General features: G+C 42.1%; 1 protein-coding gene and 1 non-coding gene across 3 annotated transcripts in view; both read left to right on the forward strand.

Moving 5' to 3' along the window:
• MYRIP (myosin VIIA and Rab interacting protein) overlaps positions 1-17,311 on the forward strand; it is a 360,073-nt gene that overhangs the window by 42,979 nt on the left and 299,783 nt on the right. For both annotated transcript variants that reach the window (XM_056129423.1, XM_056129424.1), the window contains exon 2: positions 10,608-10,752. In XM_056129423.1, the coding sequence (XP_055985398.1) occupies positions 10,643-10,752 (110 nt within the window). In that variant the 5' untranslated portion in view covers positions 10,608-10,642. The remainder of the gene's footprint in view (positions 1-10,607; positions 10,753-17,311) is intronic.
• Positions 14,362-14,463, forward strand: LOC130037944 (U6 spliceosomal RNA). The gene has a single exon (XR_008794528.1). It is a non-coding gene; the product is annotated as a U6 spliceosomal RNA (small nuclear RNA).

Consider the following 17,311-nt stretch of genomic DNA (forward strand, 5'->3'; position numbering starts at 1 on the left):
ATGAGACTTGTTGTTACTGTGTTTGGCATATCGAATACATCACGGGTAGCTTGCCAGGCTCTGCCGTGTGGGCAAGATACTCTCGGTAGCTTGCTGGGCTCTCCGAAAGGGGCGAAGGAATCGAACTCGGGTTGGCCATGTTGACGGCTTGTAAGGCAAACGTCCTACTGCTGTGCTATCGCTCTAGCCCAGTTGTTCTTGGTTTTCAGTTATTCAGTGGTCGAGTACCCATCCCACCACCAGTGCCCATTCTCCACCCCCACCAATCCCAGTATCCCTCCCACCCCCCCTTTATTGTTCTTTAGGACATTGGATATTGCAAGTTTATCTTTCAGCTTTTTGCTGTATTTTCTTTATCACCCCACTTCTCTCTCGTTTCTAAAGCTCCTATTTTCACTTTTGTACATGTTGATCCTTCATGATGAGTCTCCTACTATGTGTATAGTATTCACTGTATTCAAATTCCTTTTTTCCCATTTGCAAAGTTTGGGTTAACTAGTTTCCTGCATAAGTGTTCATGTTCTTCCTCATATTTGTTATTCTGTCTAGAAGATAGTGGATGATTCTGCTATCGCCTTGGTCTTCTGACTTTAAAGTCATATCAGTTTGCTTTCCTTTTTATTCTTTTAAATTTTGTGAGATGAGGAATGGAGGGTAGGCCACAACTGGAGATGCTCAGGTGCCACTCCTGGCTCTGTGATCAAGAGTGACGCTTGGAAGTGCTCAGGTGGCCATATGCAGTTATGGGCAATCAGCTCAGGTCAGCTGAATGCCAGGCAAGCACCTTTATCTTCGGTACTATCCGTCCAGTCCTGTTTTACATTTTAAAGTCATTGTCTTCTGAAAGTTTATCTAAATCAGTTGTTTCTATGGTGGTTGCACTGCGGGGGATAAAAACTCAGTAATTCAGTAATTATGTTAGAGCTGGAGTTTGTCATCGTGGAGTGGACTTACAGCTCTGTTTCCAGATAATCATTTCTTGGATGTAGCTGTTCTCAAAGAGCAGACAAATATATTTCATAAGTGCAGGTGAGACCAAATTACACTGGTTCTTTAGTAAACGGACTTCGTTGTAGCCCTTAGATGCTGACTTGCACTATGCAGACCATCAGGTCAAAATAGTTTGCAACATTTCTTGATTCTTATTTTCAGGACAGAGTCCTCTTGTGGGAACTTCAGAATACATGTTACGGAAATGGGGATAGAATTAAGTCTTGAAGTTGTATTACATTTCTCCTTCATAAATCTGAAACTGTTCTCTGCTCCTGACTTTGCTGGGCATAAACCCGAGACGTTCAAGGACAGGCACACACGTCAGGAAATCAGTAGCATGTGAACCGGCTTTGTGCCTCTGAGAAATTGCTTCTGACAGGAGAACCCACGTGATCTCTGACCAAGGACATAGACACATGTCCAGCTCTCAGTTGCTGTTTCTCTTCTTGTGCAGGGAATCTGATTATGTTCGGTATAGAAAATAAAAGATGATGCTTTTTACGATTTTCCAGAAGGGGTTTCTCGTTACTCTGTCCTGTCCATTGAGAGCAATTTTATGCATTCCTTCACAGATACCCATTATCCTGCTAGAGTCCTGATCATTCTTCTCAGATCAGATATGATCAAAGCTGTCTTCAACTAACTGGGCAGCTTGGAACCTCATTATAATTCTCAGCATTCAAAGGGGAGTGACGTGAAGTGAAGGAGACAGACATGTCACCTTCTGGGAAACTCAGAAGATGCCACGTTTGTCTTTAATGAGGTGGTGGAAAGCAGTCAAAGTCGACTTGCATTTCCCCTGTGCTTGCTCCTCTCTGTTCCTGTTCGTCAGGACACTAGGAGATATAGGACATAAGACTCCCCCTTTCCTCTGTAGCCTAAGGTTGGGATCTTGTGATTTACTTGATTACCAGCAGGGACACTGGGTTCTCTGCCCACTTCTGTTTTTCCCACCCCCCCACCCCCACCCCCCGCCATCAGTATTTGGGCAAAGGGCATCAAGTATTTACTTTTGAAAGCTAGTATTACAAACATGAAAAATATTTTACTTTTTGGATTTTGGTGGTTTTGTTCTATTTCTTTCATTGACATAATGTGGCATTGCAATAGTAGATAAGTTTCTGGGTGTGCCACCAAAAATCAGCGTTTGCCTACATACACACCATATCACACTCATTACAGGATGCCCATTGAACATCCAGAATGTCCATTCTACCCTTTCATCCTGCTTTAAGCTCCCTCTTCACCCTTTCTCACTGGTCACTACTAATTGGTTTTCTAGTCCAAAAATTCAGTTTTTAAAAATCCTTTTTTTTTCATAGTTGGAATGCCATTTGGGATTTCTTGGTTAATTCTTCAGATTAATTCACACGATTGAGTCATGAGGTCTTAAGCCATTTAATGGTGGACCTTTGAGAACCGAACCTTTTGTTCTCTGTGTTTGTAGCCATTATTTGGAAACTAAAGAGGAGGCCATCTTTGCCTGAATAGTTGCCAAGTAGTAAAATCTCTGGGTCCTAGATGGTTAGAGGTGAGAAAGTGAGGGCAGAGAACTGGGGACCTTTTCAGTTTGAAAATCTGAAGACCCCTGTGCATCTCACAGGGTGTGTGCATAGAGAAAGGATAAGGCACCTGCACCAGACAGGAACACAGACTTGACTCATTTATCTTATATAATTCTGCGTCTGCTCTCTCTCTCTCTCTCTCTATATATATATATATATATATATATATGTATATATATATATATGGTTTGGCGTCACACTGGCAGTGCTCAGGGCTTATTACTGGCTCTGAGCTCAAAGATCACCTTTGTTCAGGTTTAGGGAACCATCTTGGGCACAGAGATTGAAAGTGAGTTGATTGCATGCAAGGCAAACACCCTGCCCACTGTACTATCTCTCTGATACCCATATTATTTTTTCTTCATATGTTCCTTGAACAGTGTCTTCATCACCTTAATTATATATTATGATGTCAAATGTTCACCTTAATCATTCAGTTAATTTTTTATTAAGGTTATTTTACTTTATTCATGACAGATACTTTACAGACAAAAGTGTATATAACTTGAATCTTCTAATAATAACAATAATACATCATAGCCAGTAATATTCTTGCTTCATTTAAACAGAATGTTACTGATAATACCTATTTTTTAACTTGGGGGGTTTGCAATACTCTTTATTATTATTATTATTATTATTATTGCTTTTTGGGTCATACCTGGAGATGCTCAGGGGTTACTTCTGGCTCTGCACTCAGGAATTACTCCTGGAGGTGCTCAGGGGACCATATGGGATACTGGGGATCAAACCTGGGTTGGCCATGAGCAAGGGAAACGTCCTACTCACTGTACTATCACTCTGGACCCAATCACTCTGGTTTCTTATGGGCATAATTACAACACCACACCTATCACCAGTGTACCCATATCTCTCCCTTAGGGACCCCAACACCCCTTCTTCTTATCCCCCCACCTCAATTGTGTGGATTAGTTCTTCTCTTATGTTGCATTTGGATCTTGTTTCTACCTCACCATATATTTTTAAGTCCCACATATCAGAGACCTTATTCTGTGACTATCTCTTTTATTCTGTCCATTTCATTCAGAGGGAAAAAGGTATTGGTGTCCTCTAGTCCAATTCACGTTGCTTCAAATTGCCTGATTTTGTTCTTTCTTAGAACTGCCCAGTATTCCATTGTGAATAAATCTGTATATAGGCCACAACTTCTTGATCTATTCACCTGTAATTGTGCGTTTGGGTTGTTTGCATATTTTGGCTATTGTACTAACTGCAGCAATAAACATAGGTTTGCATATATTTTTGAATTAATGTTTTTGTGATTTGGGTGCCATATCTCTAGGTAAGGTGGGAATCCTATTCCTATTTTTAGGAGAAATCTCCATATTGATTTTCATAGAGGGTAAACCAGATGACTTTCCCACAAACGGTTCTTTTCTCACCACAACCCTGCTAATACTGGCTATTTCCAGAATTTTTGATTTGTACCATTGTTACAATGTGAGATGACATATCATTGTTGCTTTGATTTCCTTTATTTCCCTAATTATGAGTGACCATGAGCACTTTTTCATATACCTGTGGGCAATCCCTATATCTTCTTTGGGAAACTATCTTTTCAGCTCCTCACCCCATTTATGGATGGGGTCATTGGATTTTTTTGTTGGTGATTTTACTGAGTGTTTTATTGATCTTAAATATCAAATCTTTATCAGAAATATTGTGATAAAACATTTTTATTGTCCCCAATAAAATCCTTTCTCTTTTCTTTCAGCCATCCCATTTGTTCTAAAAGCTGTTTTTTGACCTGATTCTTTTAAACTGTATGTAACTTTTATATAGTGTGTGTAACTTTTATATAGTGTGTTATATATAGGTATGTGTCTCAGAGACACATACCTTCATATAAGTGCAATAGTTTGCTTTAGATTAAAACAATATCTTGTAGGTATTTTCATAAGCATAAATGAATCAAAAAACTATAATTTGGGGATTTGAGAGATAGTACAGCAGGTAGAGCGCTTGCCTTATATGCAGCCAACCGAGGTTCGATCCCTGGCACCCCATATGTTTTCCTGAACCCTTCTGGGAGTAATCCCTGAGCACAGAATCAAAAATAATCCCTGAGCACTGCCAGGTGTGACACAAACTCCAAAAGGAAGAAAGAAAATATAATGTTGATGCAGAGAAGCGTAGAACATGTACATACATGTACAGCATGCAGATAGTATGATGTTGTGAATATAAAGTTCAGAAACAGAATGCCAAAGAGTATAATTTTCTGAGAAGTAACAGTGGTAGACCTGTAAAGAGTAAGTGCGAATGTGATGAATTTTGAGATGATTGAATTTTGGACCTCAAAAAACCTTGCCTAGTTTACTGGATGGAAGGCTTTTGAAATCTTTTTATTAAAATTGCTTTATATTTTTGTAAATCTTTAAAAAACATTTATTTAAATTCAAGAAATGAACTTCTAAGAATTGTAGATTTAGAGATTTATAAATATAGTTTTCTACTAGCATTACTTATGATATTGAAATAGTGGAAATACAACTGATGCTTCCCAGTAAGGAATGAATGCATAATATAATAGAATATTGTGCAGTATGTCATGCTGGATTAGTAGTTATATAAGGAAATATTCACAATGTAATTATAAGTAAAAATGTACAGGATATGAACGTAGATAATCATTTTATGATACTTTTGGAAAGAAAAATGAAAGATGGAATTAAGGGAGAAAAAAGATACTGACAAATTGTACTTCTTGATCTAATGTTCCCATAACCCATAAGTAGTGTCCATCTATATCTCTACTTTCATCCATACTTACTTGAATGCTGTTTAGTCTGATATAAGTATGACTTTCCCAGCCTTTTTCTCTTTACTGTTGGCTTGTATGATTGTTTTCCATTCTTTCACTCTGAGCCTGTGTCTATCCTGTGATCTTAGATGTATTTCCTGTAAGCAGCAAATGGATGGATTTTGTTTCCTCATCCATTTTGTCATTCTGTGCCTTTTGATGGGAGAGTTCAGTCAACTGACATTCAGAGAAATTATTGACATAAAGGGCTGTGGTGCCATTTTACTGTGTGAGGTTATTGTTTCTACAATTGGCAGTTTGGTTTATACAAATGGTCTTCAATATTTTATTCATGGCCAAATTTAGTAATTGCAAATACTGTCAGCTCTTATTTGTCTGAGAATATTTTTATCCATTCCTCCCATCTAAATGAGAGCTTTACAGAAAAGTGGACTCTAAGTTGAAAGATTTTTTCAGTGAGTAATTTGAATATGCCATCTCACTGTTTTCTCTCCTGTACCGTTTCACATGAGAGATCTGTTGTGATTTCCTTATATTTAAGATTTCTATTCTCTCTAGATGCTTTGAGAAGTCTGTCGCTTTGAATTTTGTCGTTTTGATTGCCATATGTCTTGGCATTGTTTTATTTGGGCCTTTTGAATTTGTATATCACTGTCCCTCCAGAGAGCGAGGGTCTGATCTCTCCCACCACTTGTTCTACCCTTTCCTGTTTTACTTGCCTTCTGGTATTCCTGTAATTTAGAGATTGTTTCTCTTGGCCTGGAGCAATAGCACATTGGGTAGGGCATTTGCCTTGCACATGGCTGCCCCGAGTTCAATTCCTTTGTCCCTCTCAGAGAGCCCAACAAGCCACCAAGAGTATCCCACCAGCACAGTAAAGCCTGGCAAGCTCCCCATGCTGTATCCGATATGCCAAAAACAGTAACAACAAGTCTCACAATGGAGATGTTACTGGTGCCTGCTCGAGCAAATCGATGAACAACTGGACAACAGTAGTATAGTGCTACAGAGTTCTTGCTCTTATCCATTAAGTACCTTACATTCTCTTCTTGCTTCTCTTTTCTTGGATGTTGGATGTTTTCTTCTTGTGGAGTGCTTTGTATATACCAGTGCTTTGTATAACCTTGATATCAGCCCCTTATCAGGTGGGCATTGGGTGAATATCTTTTCCCATTCTGTAGACTGTCTTTGTATTTTGGTCACTGTTTCCTTTGAGGTGCAGAGGCTTCTTAGTTTAAGATAGTCCCATTTGTCTATCTCTGTTTTCACTTGCTTGGCCAGTGGTATGTCATCGTTGAAGATACCCTTAGCTTCAATGTCGTGGAGGGTTTTGCCAACCTTGTCTTCAATGTACCTTATGGGTTCTGGTCTGATGTTGAGATCTTTAATCCATTTTGATCTTACTTTTCTACATGGTGTTATGTAGAGATCTGAGCCCACTTTTTTTGCATGTAGCTGTCCAGTTTTGCCAGCACAATTTGTTAAAGAGGCTTTCCTTGCTCCACTTCACATTTCTTGCTCCCTTATCAAAGGTTAGCTGATCATATATTTGAGGGGAGATGTCAGTATATTCAACCCTGTTCCATTGGTCTGCAGCTCTGAGTTTGTTCCAGTACCATGCTGTTTTAATTATTATTGCTTTGCAGTAGAGATTGAGGTTGGGGAAGTTGATTCCTCCCATTTTCTTTTTCCCAAGAATTGCTTTAGCTATTCGTGGGGGCTTATTGTTCCATATGAATTTCAGGAGTGTTTGCTCCATTTCTTTGAAGAATGTCATGGGTATTGTTATAGGGATCACATTGAATTTGTACAATGGTTTTGGGAGTATTGCTATTTTGTCAGTGTTAATTCTCCCAATCCATGAGCAGGGGATATCTTTCCATTTCCTTGTGTCCTCTTTTATTTTCTAGGTAGTGTTTTGTAGTTTTCTTTGTACAGGTCTTTTATGTCCTTAGTTAAGCTGATACCTAGGTACTTGATTTTCTGGGGCACAGTTGTGAATGGGATTTTTTTATGTCACTTTCTTCTCTCTCATTATTTGCATATTGGAAAGCCATGGACTTTTGGGCATTGATTTTGTAGCCTGCAACTTTACTATACAGGTCTATTGTTTCTAGGAGTTTCTTGGTAGAGGCTCTAGGGTTCTCTAAGTATAGTACCATATCATCTGCGAGTAGTGAGAGCTTGATTTCTTCCTTTTCTACCTGAATGCCCTTAATATCTTTTTCTTGCCTAACCACTATTGCAAGTACTTCCAGTACTATATTGAACAGCAGTGGAGAGAGTGGGCATCCTTGTCTCGTCCCTGATCTTAGAGGGAAGGCTCTTAGTTTTTACCGATAGAGGATAATGCTTGCCATAGGCTTGTGGTAGATGGCTAACCACTCCATTTAGTTGACTCAGATATATGACTGTATAAGGTGTCAGTGAAATATGGTTGTTTTACCCACTGCTTTCAATATGAAGAGTGTAATCAGTAAAATGCTTTCATGCAGTTTTGTGTTCAGAGAATCTCAGAGCTGACATCAGACAGCAGGACTCTCTGTTTTAGGGCTGAGGTCAGTGAGAATGGAGCCAACAGGGTCCTGGGACCAAGGCTTTCTGTCCAGAGCCTAGCCATAGTGGAAGGGAGAAGATGGCAGAGTCCTAGTTCCTAGAAGCACACAAATAGGTTCAGAGAATTAGAGCTGACATCAGATAGTGGATTCTCTGATCTAGGGCCAGGGTCAGTGAGAAGGAGCCCTCTGGGTTCTTGGTCCAAGATATTCCACCTGGAGCCTGGTGATGGTGAGAGGGAGAAGGTGGGCAGAGTCCCCAGTGCCCAGAAGCACACACATGGGTTTGCAGAATTAGAGCTAATGTTAGTCATTGAGACTTCCTGATCTAGGGGCTGTCATCAGTGAGAAGAGAGCCCTCAGAATCAGGGGTTCAAAATCTGGAAGCTGGCCATAGTGGGAGAGAAAGGATGGACAGAATCCCAGTACTTTTTGAAATCTTGTATTAGATTTATTAACGTTCTGTTACATATGTTTGCATTCATGCTTATTGTGACGTTTAGTTTTGAACAGTTCTGGAATTATTTATTTGATTTCATCCATGAACATAGTCACCTTTTTTTTTTAAAAAAAGTGTTTCTTAAGAGATGGGGTGTGAATTACATGGTAGAGCATCTATCTGGCATGCCTGAAGTCCTAGTTTGACCCCTGGTTTGACCCAGAGACCGAGAAATGTGATCCTGGTGTTCCCTCCACTTGTTCCAGCACCACTGAGTGTGGTCCTCAAATGTGGCCTTTAAAATGTAGCTTCTCATGATTTTTAGATATGCCTCGCTGGATGGTGTGTTTTAGAAATTTCATATTATCTACTTCTGAGAAAATGACTCGGATGATTTTAACTCTTATGAATTGTACTGCTCCGAACAGAGGGTTGCCGGTATCCTCTACAATTAATGTTTTCATATCCTTCAGGTAAATGCCAGCAAATGATTTCACTGGATCATAAAGAATTTCCATTCTTATGTTTTTAAGAAATTGCCATAACATATCTCATAGAGACTGCACCAATTGACATGCCCTACTAATAGGGTGCCCTTACAGAGTTTCGTTTTCTCTGCATCCCCATCGGCATTTGTTCTTTCCACTTTGTCATTCTCATGGCTCTGTGCGGTGATAGCATGTGGTTTTGGATTGTGTTTCCCTAAGAATAAGAGATTACTGAGTGTTCTTTTTCATGAGCCCATGGGCCATCTTACATAAACTATGAACTACTAAAGCAATGGCAAGAAACGACAACATTAATGATTAGACATGATGAAAACTATAGTGGTACTGGAGGGAAAGACTGAGGAGAGGGGTCTCTTTTTATTTGTTTATGTGGGCCACACCTGGCAGTGCTCAGGGCTTACTCCTGGCTCTGTGCTCAGTGATCATCCGTGGCAGTACTTTGGGGTACTATATGGGATTCTGGGGATCAAACTCAGATCAGATGCATGCAAGGAAAGTGTCCTTCCTGCTGTACTGTCTTTCCAGCCTCATGTAGAGGAGTCTTTATGGTGGTGATATGACACTAAAGTTTGGTGGGGGAAGTGGTGACATTTACTCACATATGGAGATATGAAACAAACTCCTGAAATTCCATAATATTGCAAACTAACAATCAGTTGTCACTTGATCACTTGTCTTTCCATTGTTCCTCAATTTGCTCAAGCAGGTGCCAGTAATGTCTTCATTTGTCCCTACCGCGTGATAGTGTAGCCCAGTGGTGTATTGGGGGGCTCTTTCAGGATCAGGGGAATGAGACTAGTTATTGTTACTGTTTTGGGTATATCAAATACGCGATGGGTAGCTTGTCAGGTTCTGCTGTGCGGGTGGGATACTCTCTGTAGCTTGCTGGGCTCTCTGAGAGAGCCAGGAAATACTGCATCGCTCTCTTCCAGGAGCTTTATTTTATAGTTTCTGGATCTTGGTCATTGATGAGATTACATGTAATCTAATGTGAAACAACAATAAGTCAATAAAAAATAAAATTAAAAGAAAGGCTTTTTATTATGTATTTTCCTATTAATGGAAGTGTTTATGTCTAATTTTTATGTCAGTCATATAATTAAAATTTAAAGTAATATAGTCTATAATGTTTTAAAGATATTGTAATTTATTTTCACAATTTCTTGTAGTATTTATATTTTAAAACTTCAAATCACAGAAATTTATAATTCTTTTGTTTGTTTGTGGGGCATAACTGCTTGTGCTCAGGACTTACTTCTGGCTCTGCACTCTTGGATCACTCATGGCAGGCCTATGGCCAAATAGGGTACAGGAGATCAAAACCACCCGGTGAGCCATGTGCAAGGCAGGTGACCTACCTGCTATATATCTCTCTGGCCCAGGAAATTTAGAATTTTCAAACCTTCTCTATTAGACTTTTTTGAAAGAAAAAAACCAAGCAAACATAAATTTATATATGTGAATTATATATAAATTATTCACATATACAGATACATATGTTTCATTTTATTGTAGTTAGTAATTTTCTTTTCTAAGGTCAGTGTTGGGAAGGATGACTGTGCTGGATGCTTTTAGTCACTGTCTTTTGTTCTGTTGTGGCCTTGCTGAAGCAGGCTACAGATGTTTGCTGAGTCGGACAGCAGAGCAAGATCCCACCTGATTGCAATCCTGTATTTGATTCTCTTTCAGTAACACACTGACTCTTTTTTTTCCATGTGGAGCTCTGATCATGTGCTCAATCTTTGGTCCTTGATTTTTCAGGTCTGACTGCATTGCCCTGGATTTGATATTAAATCATGGGGAGGAAGCTTGACCTGTCCGGTCTGACCGATGATGAAACTGAACATGTTCTGCAGGTGGTTCAGCGAGACTTCAATCTGCGGAAAAAAGAGGAGGAACGGCTGAGGTGAGAGTCTGCCAGGGTATCGTAAACATAGGTGGGCATGTGAGCTAAGGATGTTCCCATATCCCTGTGCTGGCTTGAAGCCTTTGTGGCATGGAACATAGACCTCGACAAGAAGGATGCTCTGATGTGAATAGAATCCAGCCAGTTTTCATGCGGGCGTTATAATGTCAGTTCAGAAATGACTGTTCGCACTCCCGAGGGAGATTTTCAAGGTTTGGGTCTCTCACCCTGCAACTTGTTAGCTGTAAAATTGGTAAAGTTTGGGATGACAATGACTGTTTTTTGCACGTGGGGTCTCTCCCAAACAGTGAACAAGAGGTCTCACCAGTGATTCTCAGCCAAAAGGGTAGAGCAGGTCAATGCAAGCACCTGAGGATGTGTTGATGCTTGGGCCCTGTGGTGCTGGGGATATCTGCACCATCCTGGTGGCAGGGGAAGGCCTCCCAGAGCCATACCAAATTCACTAGGACCCGCCATGGCCGCACCTAGTGATGCTTAGGGGATCATGTGGTGCCAAGATCAAACCCAGGCCAGGCTTGCTAGGCATGCTCCCTATTCACTATTTTCTTCCTGCCAATGACTGTTTTATTCCTGCTCTCATTTTCCTGATAGCAGGTGCCATTAAGAAATTATCGAAGCATTGTGTGAACTATACTTGGGAGAATTTGACTCCTGCCTCAACACTCTTTAGTTGGAGCTAGCAGCTTCTGAGGCAGAGTAGAAGGTCTTTAAAGACTTGGTCCAGGAAAGGGCTGGAGTACAGCGGGTAATGTGTTTGTCTTGCACGCGGCCAACCCAGGTTCAATCCCCGGCATCCCATATGATCCCCCAAGCACCGTCAGGAGTAATTCCTGAGTGCAGACCCAGGAGTAACCCCTGAGCATTGCTGGGTGTGACCAAAAAAGAAAAAAAAAAGGACCTGGTCCAGGGAAACTTCCCCATCGTGTTTGGAATCTTCTAGGTCAGTGACATGGGAAAACCCGGATGCAGGAGATGGTCTTGGGGCTCTTCTTGAGTTATACTTCCCTGATGGAATAGTCTTGAAAATACAGTTGCTCAGTTGGCAGACATATGTAAGTTTTGAAAAAGTCAGAGTGGCAGAAATGAGGTCATGTGCTGAGCCCAGTTTGGCAGAACCAGATGGCCAGTCCTCCTTAGATCACTCACTCAGGACTCTTCTATCACTCTGGAGTCCATTCACAGCACATCAACCTCTTCCTCAGCCACTGGGCACCACACCTCAGTCTCCTGAATGCCTCCTTGGACCTGCTTCCCACATAACACACGATCATGCCCTCCTGTTTCTGCATCACCGCCCTTACCCACTCTTTCCCTGGCACTGTCTTTGCTTTTCATCCAAGTTGCTGGTCTTTTGTCTACTCCTCCTGCCTCCAACCCTCCAAAGAATCAGCAAGCACCAGGCTTGTGACCTGTCTAACCTCTCATCCTGCCCTTTCCCACACTCCTTAGAATCTGACTTGACCCCAGGGTTCCGGGGACTGGGGTGGGGCTGGCCTTCTGCATCCGGGGGCCGTCGTGAAGCCAGAGACACCATGGAAAGAGCTCCTGACTTGCACTATCATCAGAACCTGTCCCCTCTAGGTTTCTATTGTCAGACACATTTACGAAGTGTTTTTAAAAATGGCTTGTTAATTATTTGGTATCCTGGTGTTCAGACTGCTTCCTGGAGACATTTGTGAGGTAGCCACCACCTTAAAAAAAATAACCTTGCATTTACAGGTGCTGGCCAGAAGCTAGCTAGCAACTGGTTTACTTCCAAGGCTTTTCTGGACCTCTGATGGCCATGTTCTGTCAGGGAGCCTGGGTGAGGTCTGAGCAAATGGTCTCCCATGGCTGTGACCAGCCATTAATTCTCAGTGCTTGCTGCCCTGACAGGGGATTCAGGCCGATTCAGGCCTGCCAAGGACTGCTGGGTCAGGCTAGCCCAGGGCCACAGTGGGGTTAGCAGTGGGGTGAGTTTGGGTAAAAAGTGAGTGGTAGAACCCTGTCACCTAGCCTTGTAGGGAGGGCGGGGGTGCCCACACCCATCAGTGCTCAGGCATTACTCCTGATTCTCTGCTCAGGGGTCACTCTGGCAGATCTTGGGGTACCATCAGGGGTGCTGGAGATCAAACTGGGGTACTAAGTGCAAAGACCAGCGCTTTTCCTGCCGCACTGTCTCTCCCAGGCTTCACCTGGCCTTTTTCAGAAAGGTGTGGCCGCTCCAGGCAGCCTGCGGCTCTAGTGTGTGAACTACTAGCTCTTCTGTGGTGAACACAGTCCAGACCCTCAGTGGTCTGTTCTGGTTGCAAAAGAAATACTCCCTAGCATTTGGTGTCTGGGAATAGCTGCACTTCCTTTGCTGCTTTTGGCCTGAAGGCTGATTCCCTGGTTCCCAGCAGTCAGGTTAAACATTGTTGCCAAGAAATGTCAGGACCCCCAGGCTGTGGAGGGACCTGCCCTCAGGGAAGCAGCACATTCCTCTAAGGAGAAATCATCTGTGAAGCTAGCTTGTTAGACAGAAACTCCTTCTGGGATATATTTTCTTCTCCTGTTTTTTTTTTAATAGAAAGAACAAAGTGCTTTTAATAAACTAAGTTAGTGATCTTCATTCAAAATTCATTTTCATTTTAAGCCACTTAAAGTTTAATAAGAGCTTAATTTTTCAAGAAGTTTCTCTTTCCCTGTTTTCAGGGACCCTTGTTTAGAGACACAGGGTAGCACTGTACTCCTGTTGTTCATCGATTTGCTTGAGCGGGCCCAGTAATGCCTCCATTGTGAGACTTGTTGTTACTGTGTTTGGCATATCGAATACATCATGGGTAGTTTGCCCTGAGAGGGGTGGAGGAATCAAACCCGGGTTGCCCGAAACACCCGGGTTGGCCATGTCAGCCACGTGCAAGGCAAAAGCCCTACCCACTGTGCTATCACTCCAGCCCAGACACAGGGTAATCTACTAAATTAGAAATTATTCCTGGTTAGGTTCACTGAAGTGAATGGAGGGAAGGAATGGGACCAATCACCTTATTTTGGGGTTTGAATAATTAGGCCCTATGGTTTAGGTTTAGGAAAGAACCAATAGTACGTCTGTCCTGCCTCTTGGTTCTCACTTGTTAGGCAATGGGTCACTTGCTTAAAATCCTCTCTTGAATGTCGGGAGCCCTTGGAGCACACATGAAGGTAGCATGATGATAGGAGCAAGCAGGTGCTTTATTCATTTATGAGAGTCCTTCTCCCTGGAGGAAAAGCCCAGCAAAAGAGCTGAGTCCGAGAGTATTGATCAGGATGTGAGGAAGAGAGAGAGATAGCATCTTGAGGGTAGGTGACCTTGGGACTCAGTTGGTCCCTGAGGTGGGGAATAGGAAAGGAGAGCAGCGCCTTTGTGAAGGAGATGGATGTTAGTGCCGCAGACAGGACTCTTAAGCAGATTGAAGCAAAGGGCACCAGGAAGTTCAGTAAGGGAGGAGGGAGTGAGGGAGAGGAGAGAGGGGGAGAGTAAAAAGAGGGAGGGAGAGAGAGAAAGGAGAGATGTTCACTCTACTCCAAATCTGGATTATGGAAAAGAGAGAAGAGAGTAGACGTGTCTGACCAAATACAGTTTGACCCCAAGTGCTCAGCAGCACATATAATAAGGCTGGAGTGATACCGAGACTATTAGCATGATTCCTATGTAAGGATGGCATGCAAATTTGTGAAGCAATCCATAAATATAATTTTTCTTGTTTGGGGGCTGGGCTGGAGCCATCGCACAATGGCCAACCCTGCTGACCGAGTTTGATTCCTCCGCCCCTCTCAGAGAGCCCGGTAAGCTACCAAGAGTATCTTGCCCACACGGCAAAGCCTGGCAAGCTACCCGTGACATATTTGATATGCCAAATACAGTAACAACAAGCCTCAAAATGGTACTGGGCCTGCTTGAGCAACTTGATGAAACAATGGGAGGATAGTGACAATGACAGTGTTTGGGGGCCACACCCCATGATGCTTAGGGGATACTCCTAGCTTTATAGTCAGGAATCACTCCTGGTGGTATTCAGGGGGCCATATGGGGTACCTGGGATCAAACCTGGGTCAATGCATGGAAGGCAAGTCCCCTACCTGCTGTACTATCTCTTTGGCTCTGGGTTCCATATTAAAAAAAAATAAATAAAAAGTTCTACCTCAAGCAAAGCTAATTGTATTGAATAAAAGGTTTGTGTTTCATGAGTATCACCTCCTCTCCTTCAGCAAAATGTGAAACACTCATTTCCAAAATGGGTAAATGGAGACTCTAAAAGACCTAAATAACTTGTTGAGGTTGCACAGAGCTAGAAGACTCCAGCCTGGGCAGGATGACTCGCTGTCCCTGGTACTGAAACAAGTCACGCTGGGGCTGACTGAGCGACATTAAGGCCAACTCCTAGTAGAACCTGGTAGAACTTGGGGTGTGCTGAGGTATGGGATGGTAGTAACAGGATATGGGAGTAATTACAGGAATCAAGAGCTGCAGGTGGCATCATGCACTCCCAGCATGGCCTGTCCAACCAGAAACATCATCTGCATATTTGGATTTCAAAGGTCTTGTATGAAGAGTAGTATAAGACATCTCAATAATAACTTTCTTATGATGACAGTCTACTGAGAACTATATCTGAGCTATTTTGGGGGAGGTTACTGGAGATTGTACTCAGGACCTCTGTACAACTTCATAACACTCAGATTTAAGCTGACATTTTAAATTAAATGCATTAATAAAATTAATAATTTAATCAGGGAATTTAATTCACTGAATTAAATTAATTCTCTTTAATATATAATTAATAAAACCAATAAATTTAATTTTTACTTTCAATACTGGATTATTAGAAAATTGTATATTGCATGTATTTTTGTAGATATATGTACTTATGGTTCATATGCTTGGATTCAATAGCACTGGTTTGGAATAGTAGATTATGCAGTTTGACATCTAAAGTGCCGCCAATTTAGTTTCTTCATCAGTTTTACTTGAGTTCACTCCTTTACTCTAGGAGGTTCTTATATATCTGAGGGGTTCTGCTAAAGCTTTATCTAATTCTGTGTTGAACTTTTCACTCAACTATTGTTATCTCTGTCATCTGGAGGTGAGTTTGGAATAACGCCCTGTGTTGACTTAACTGCATAATTTGAAAAGACCATAATCATTCATATTCACCATGGAGAATTTGTGCTTCCCAGAATGGCATAAATTCCTTTGCAATTGCCCTAAACTTTAAAGCTGACCAAATAAGTTGGAGTAGTACCTTTGAAGTAGTACCTTGGTTTTATTTATTAGAAAAAAAAAACCCTTCCTTTTAGAATGAGTGTCAGTTTCTACAGACAAGCTTGCTAGGATTTTTCTGTGTTTATTTTCCCTGTCTCTCTTACTTCTACTGTTGTTCTTGCTGCCTTGGGGTGTGGGGTGTGCACATGCTTGACTGTGTTCTTACACACTTGGCTTCAGTGGTTGCCAGGGGTCCATTTCCTTTAATTGTGTGGCACTTTCACACATTCTGGTAGTGCTCACAGAGAGTCACTCTGGTGCTCACACTGATAGGGACAAAAGGAGAACAGGCAAGGGGAGATGAGGAACATGGCCCTAAAGAAAGTAAGTCATTGATATGGAATGTCACAAGGATGGTCTTTGTGGTGCCTGAATACTCTGGATGACCTATGACCTAGGCCCCTAAATAGTCTAGATGACCCCTGACTGGGGCCCTGCTTTAGGATCTAGACTATAGAATATAATTATCTCCACATCCTCTTCCCTGTTTTAATGTCCAACATTCTGGGAACACAAATGACAAATGCTCACCCACCCACACCTTTGTTAAAGAGGCTTAAGACAGAAAAAGGCACCTGCCTTTGTCTGGGATCCTTCTTCAGGAGACCCCTCCCATAATCTGGGAGCTCCTTTGCCTTCCTTTCATATCCTATCCCTTCCCCTAAAACACATCTTTTTTAAATTCTGCCATTCACCTCCATCACCTTGCCTCCTACTGCCTGTCCCACTTGTCTCCACTGCTGTTGGACAAGACCCTGAGTGCCTCTACTTGCTCTCACAACACTTCCAAGCTTGGTTTCAGTGCTGGCGCAGATCTGGCTGCAGAGCAGCCAGGAATCATTGGCAGCACTGTGGAATTAGACAGCAGAGCTGCCAGGAGCACACGGCAGAGCTGTTGGGGCACTCTCGAGCATAGGCAGCAGTTCCAGGACTGAGAGGTAGCCTCACCCCAAGCCAGCCATTCTTCTTCTTCTTTTTTTTAATTATTTTTTAATTGAATCAACATGAGATACAGTTACAAAGCTTTCATGATTGAGTTTCAGTCATACAATGATCAAACGCCCATTCCTCCACCAGTGCCCATTTTCCAACACCAATGGCCCCAGTGCCCCTCCCACCACCCCCACCTGACCCCCTGCCTCTGTGGCAGACACTTTCTTATTCTCTCTTCTCTCTCTCTCTCTCTCTCTCTCGCTCTCTCTCTCTCTCTCTCTCTCTCCTTTTGGGCATCGTAGTTTGTAATACAGATACTAAGAGGTCCTTAGTCTACTTTCAGCA

Source organism: Sorex fumeus, unplaced genomic scaffold (assembly GCF_029834395.1).
Source record: "Sorex fumeus unplaced genomic scaffold, SorFum_2.1 ptg000072l, whole genome shotgun sequence".
In the NCBI taxonomy this organism is placed as follows: domain Eukaryota; kingdom Metazoa; phylum Chordata; class Mammalia; order Eulipotyphla; family Soricidae; genus Sorex; species Sorex fumeus.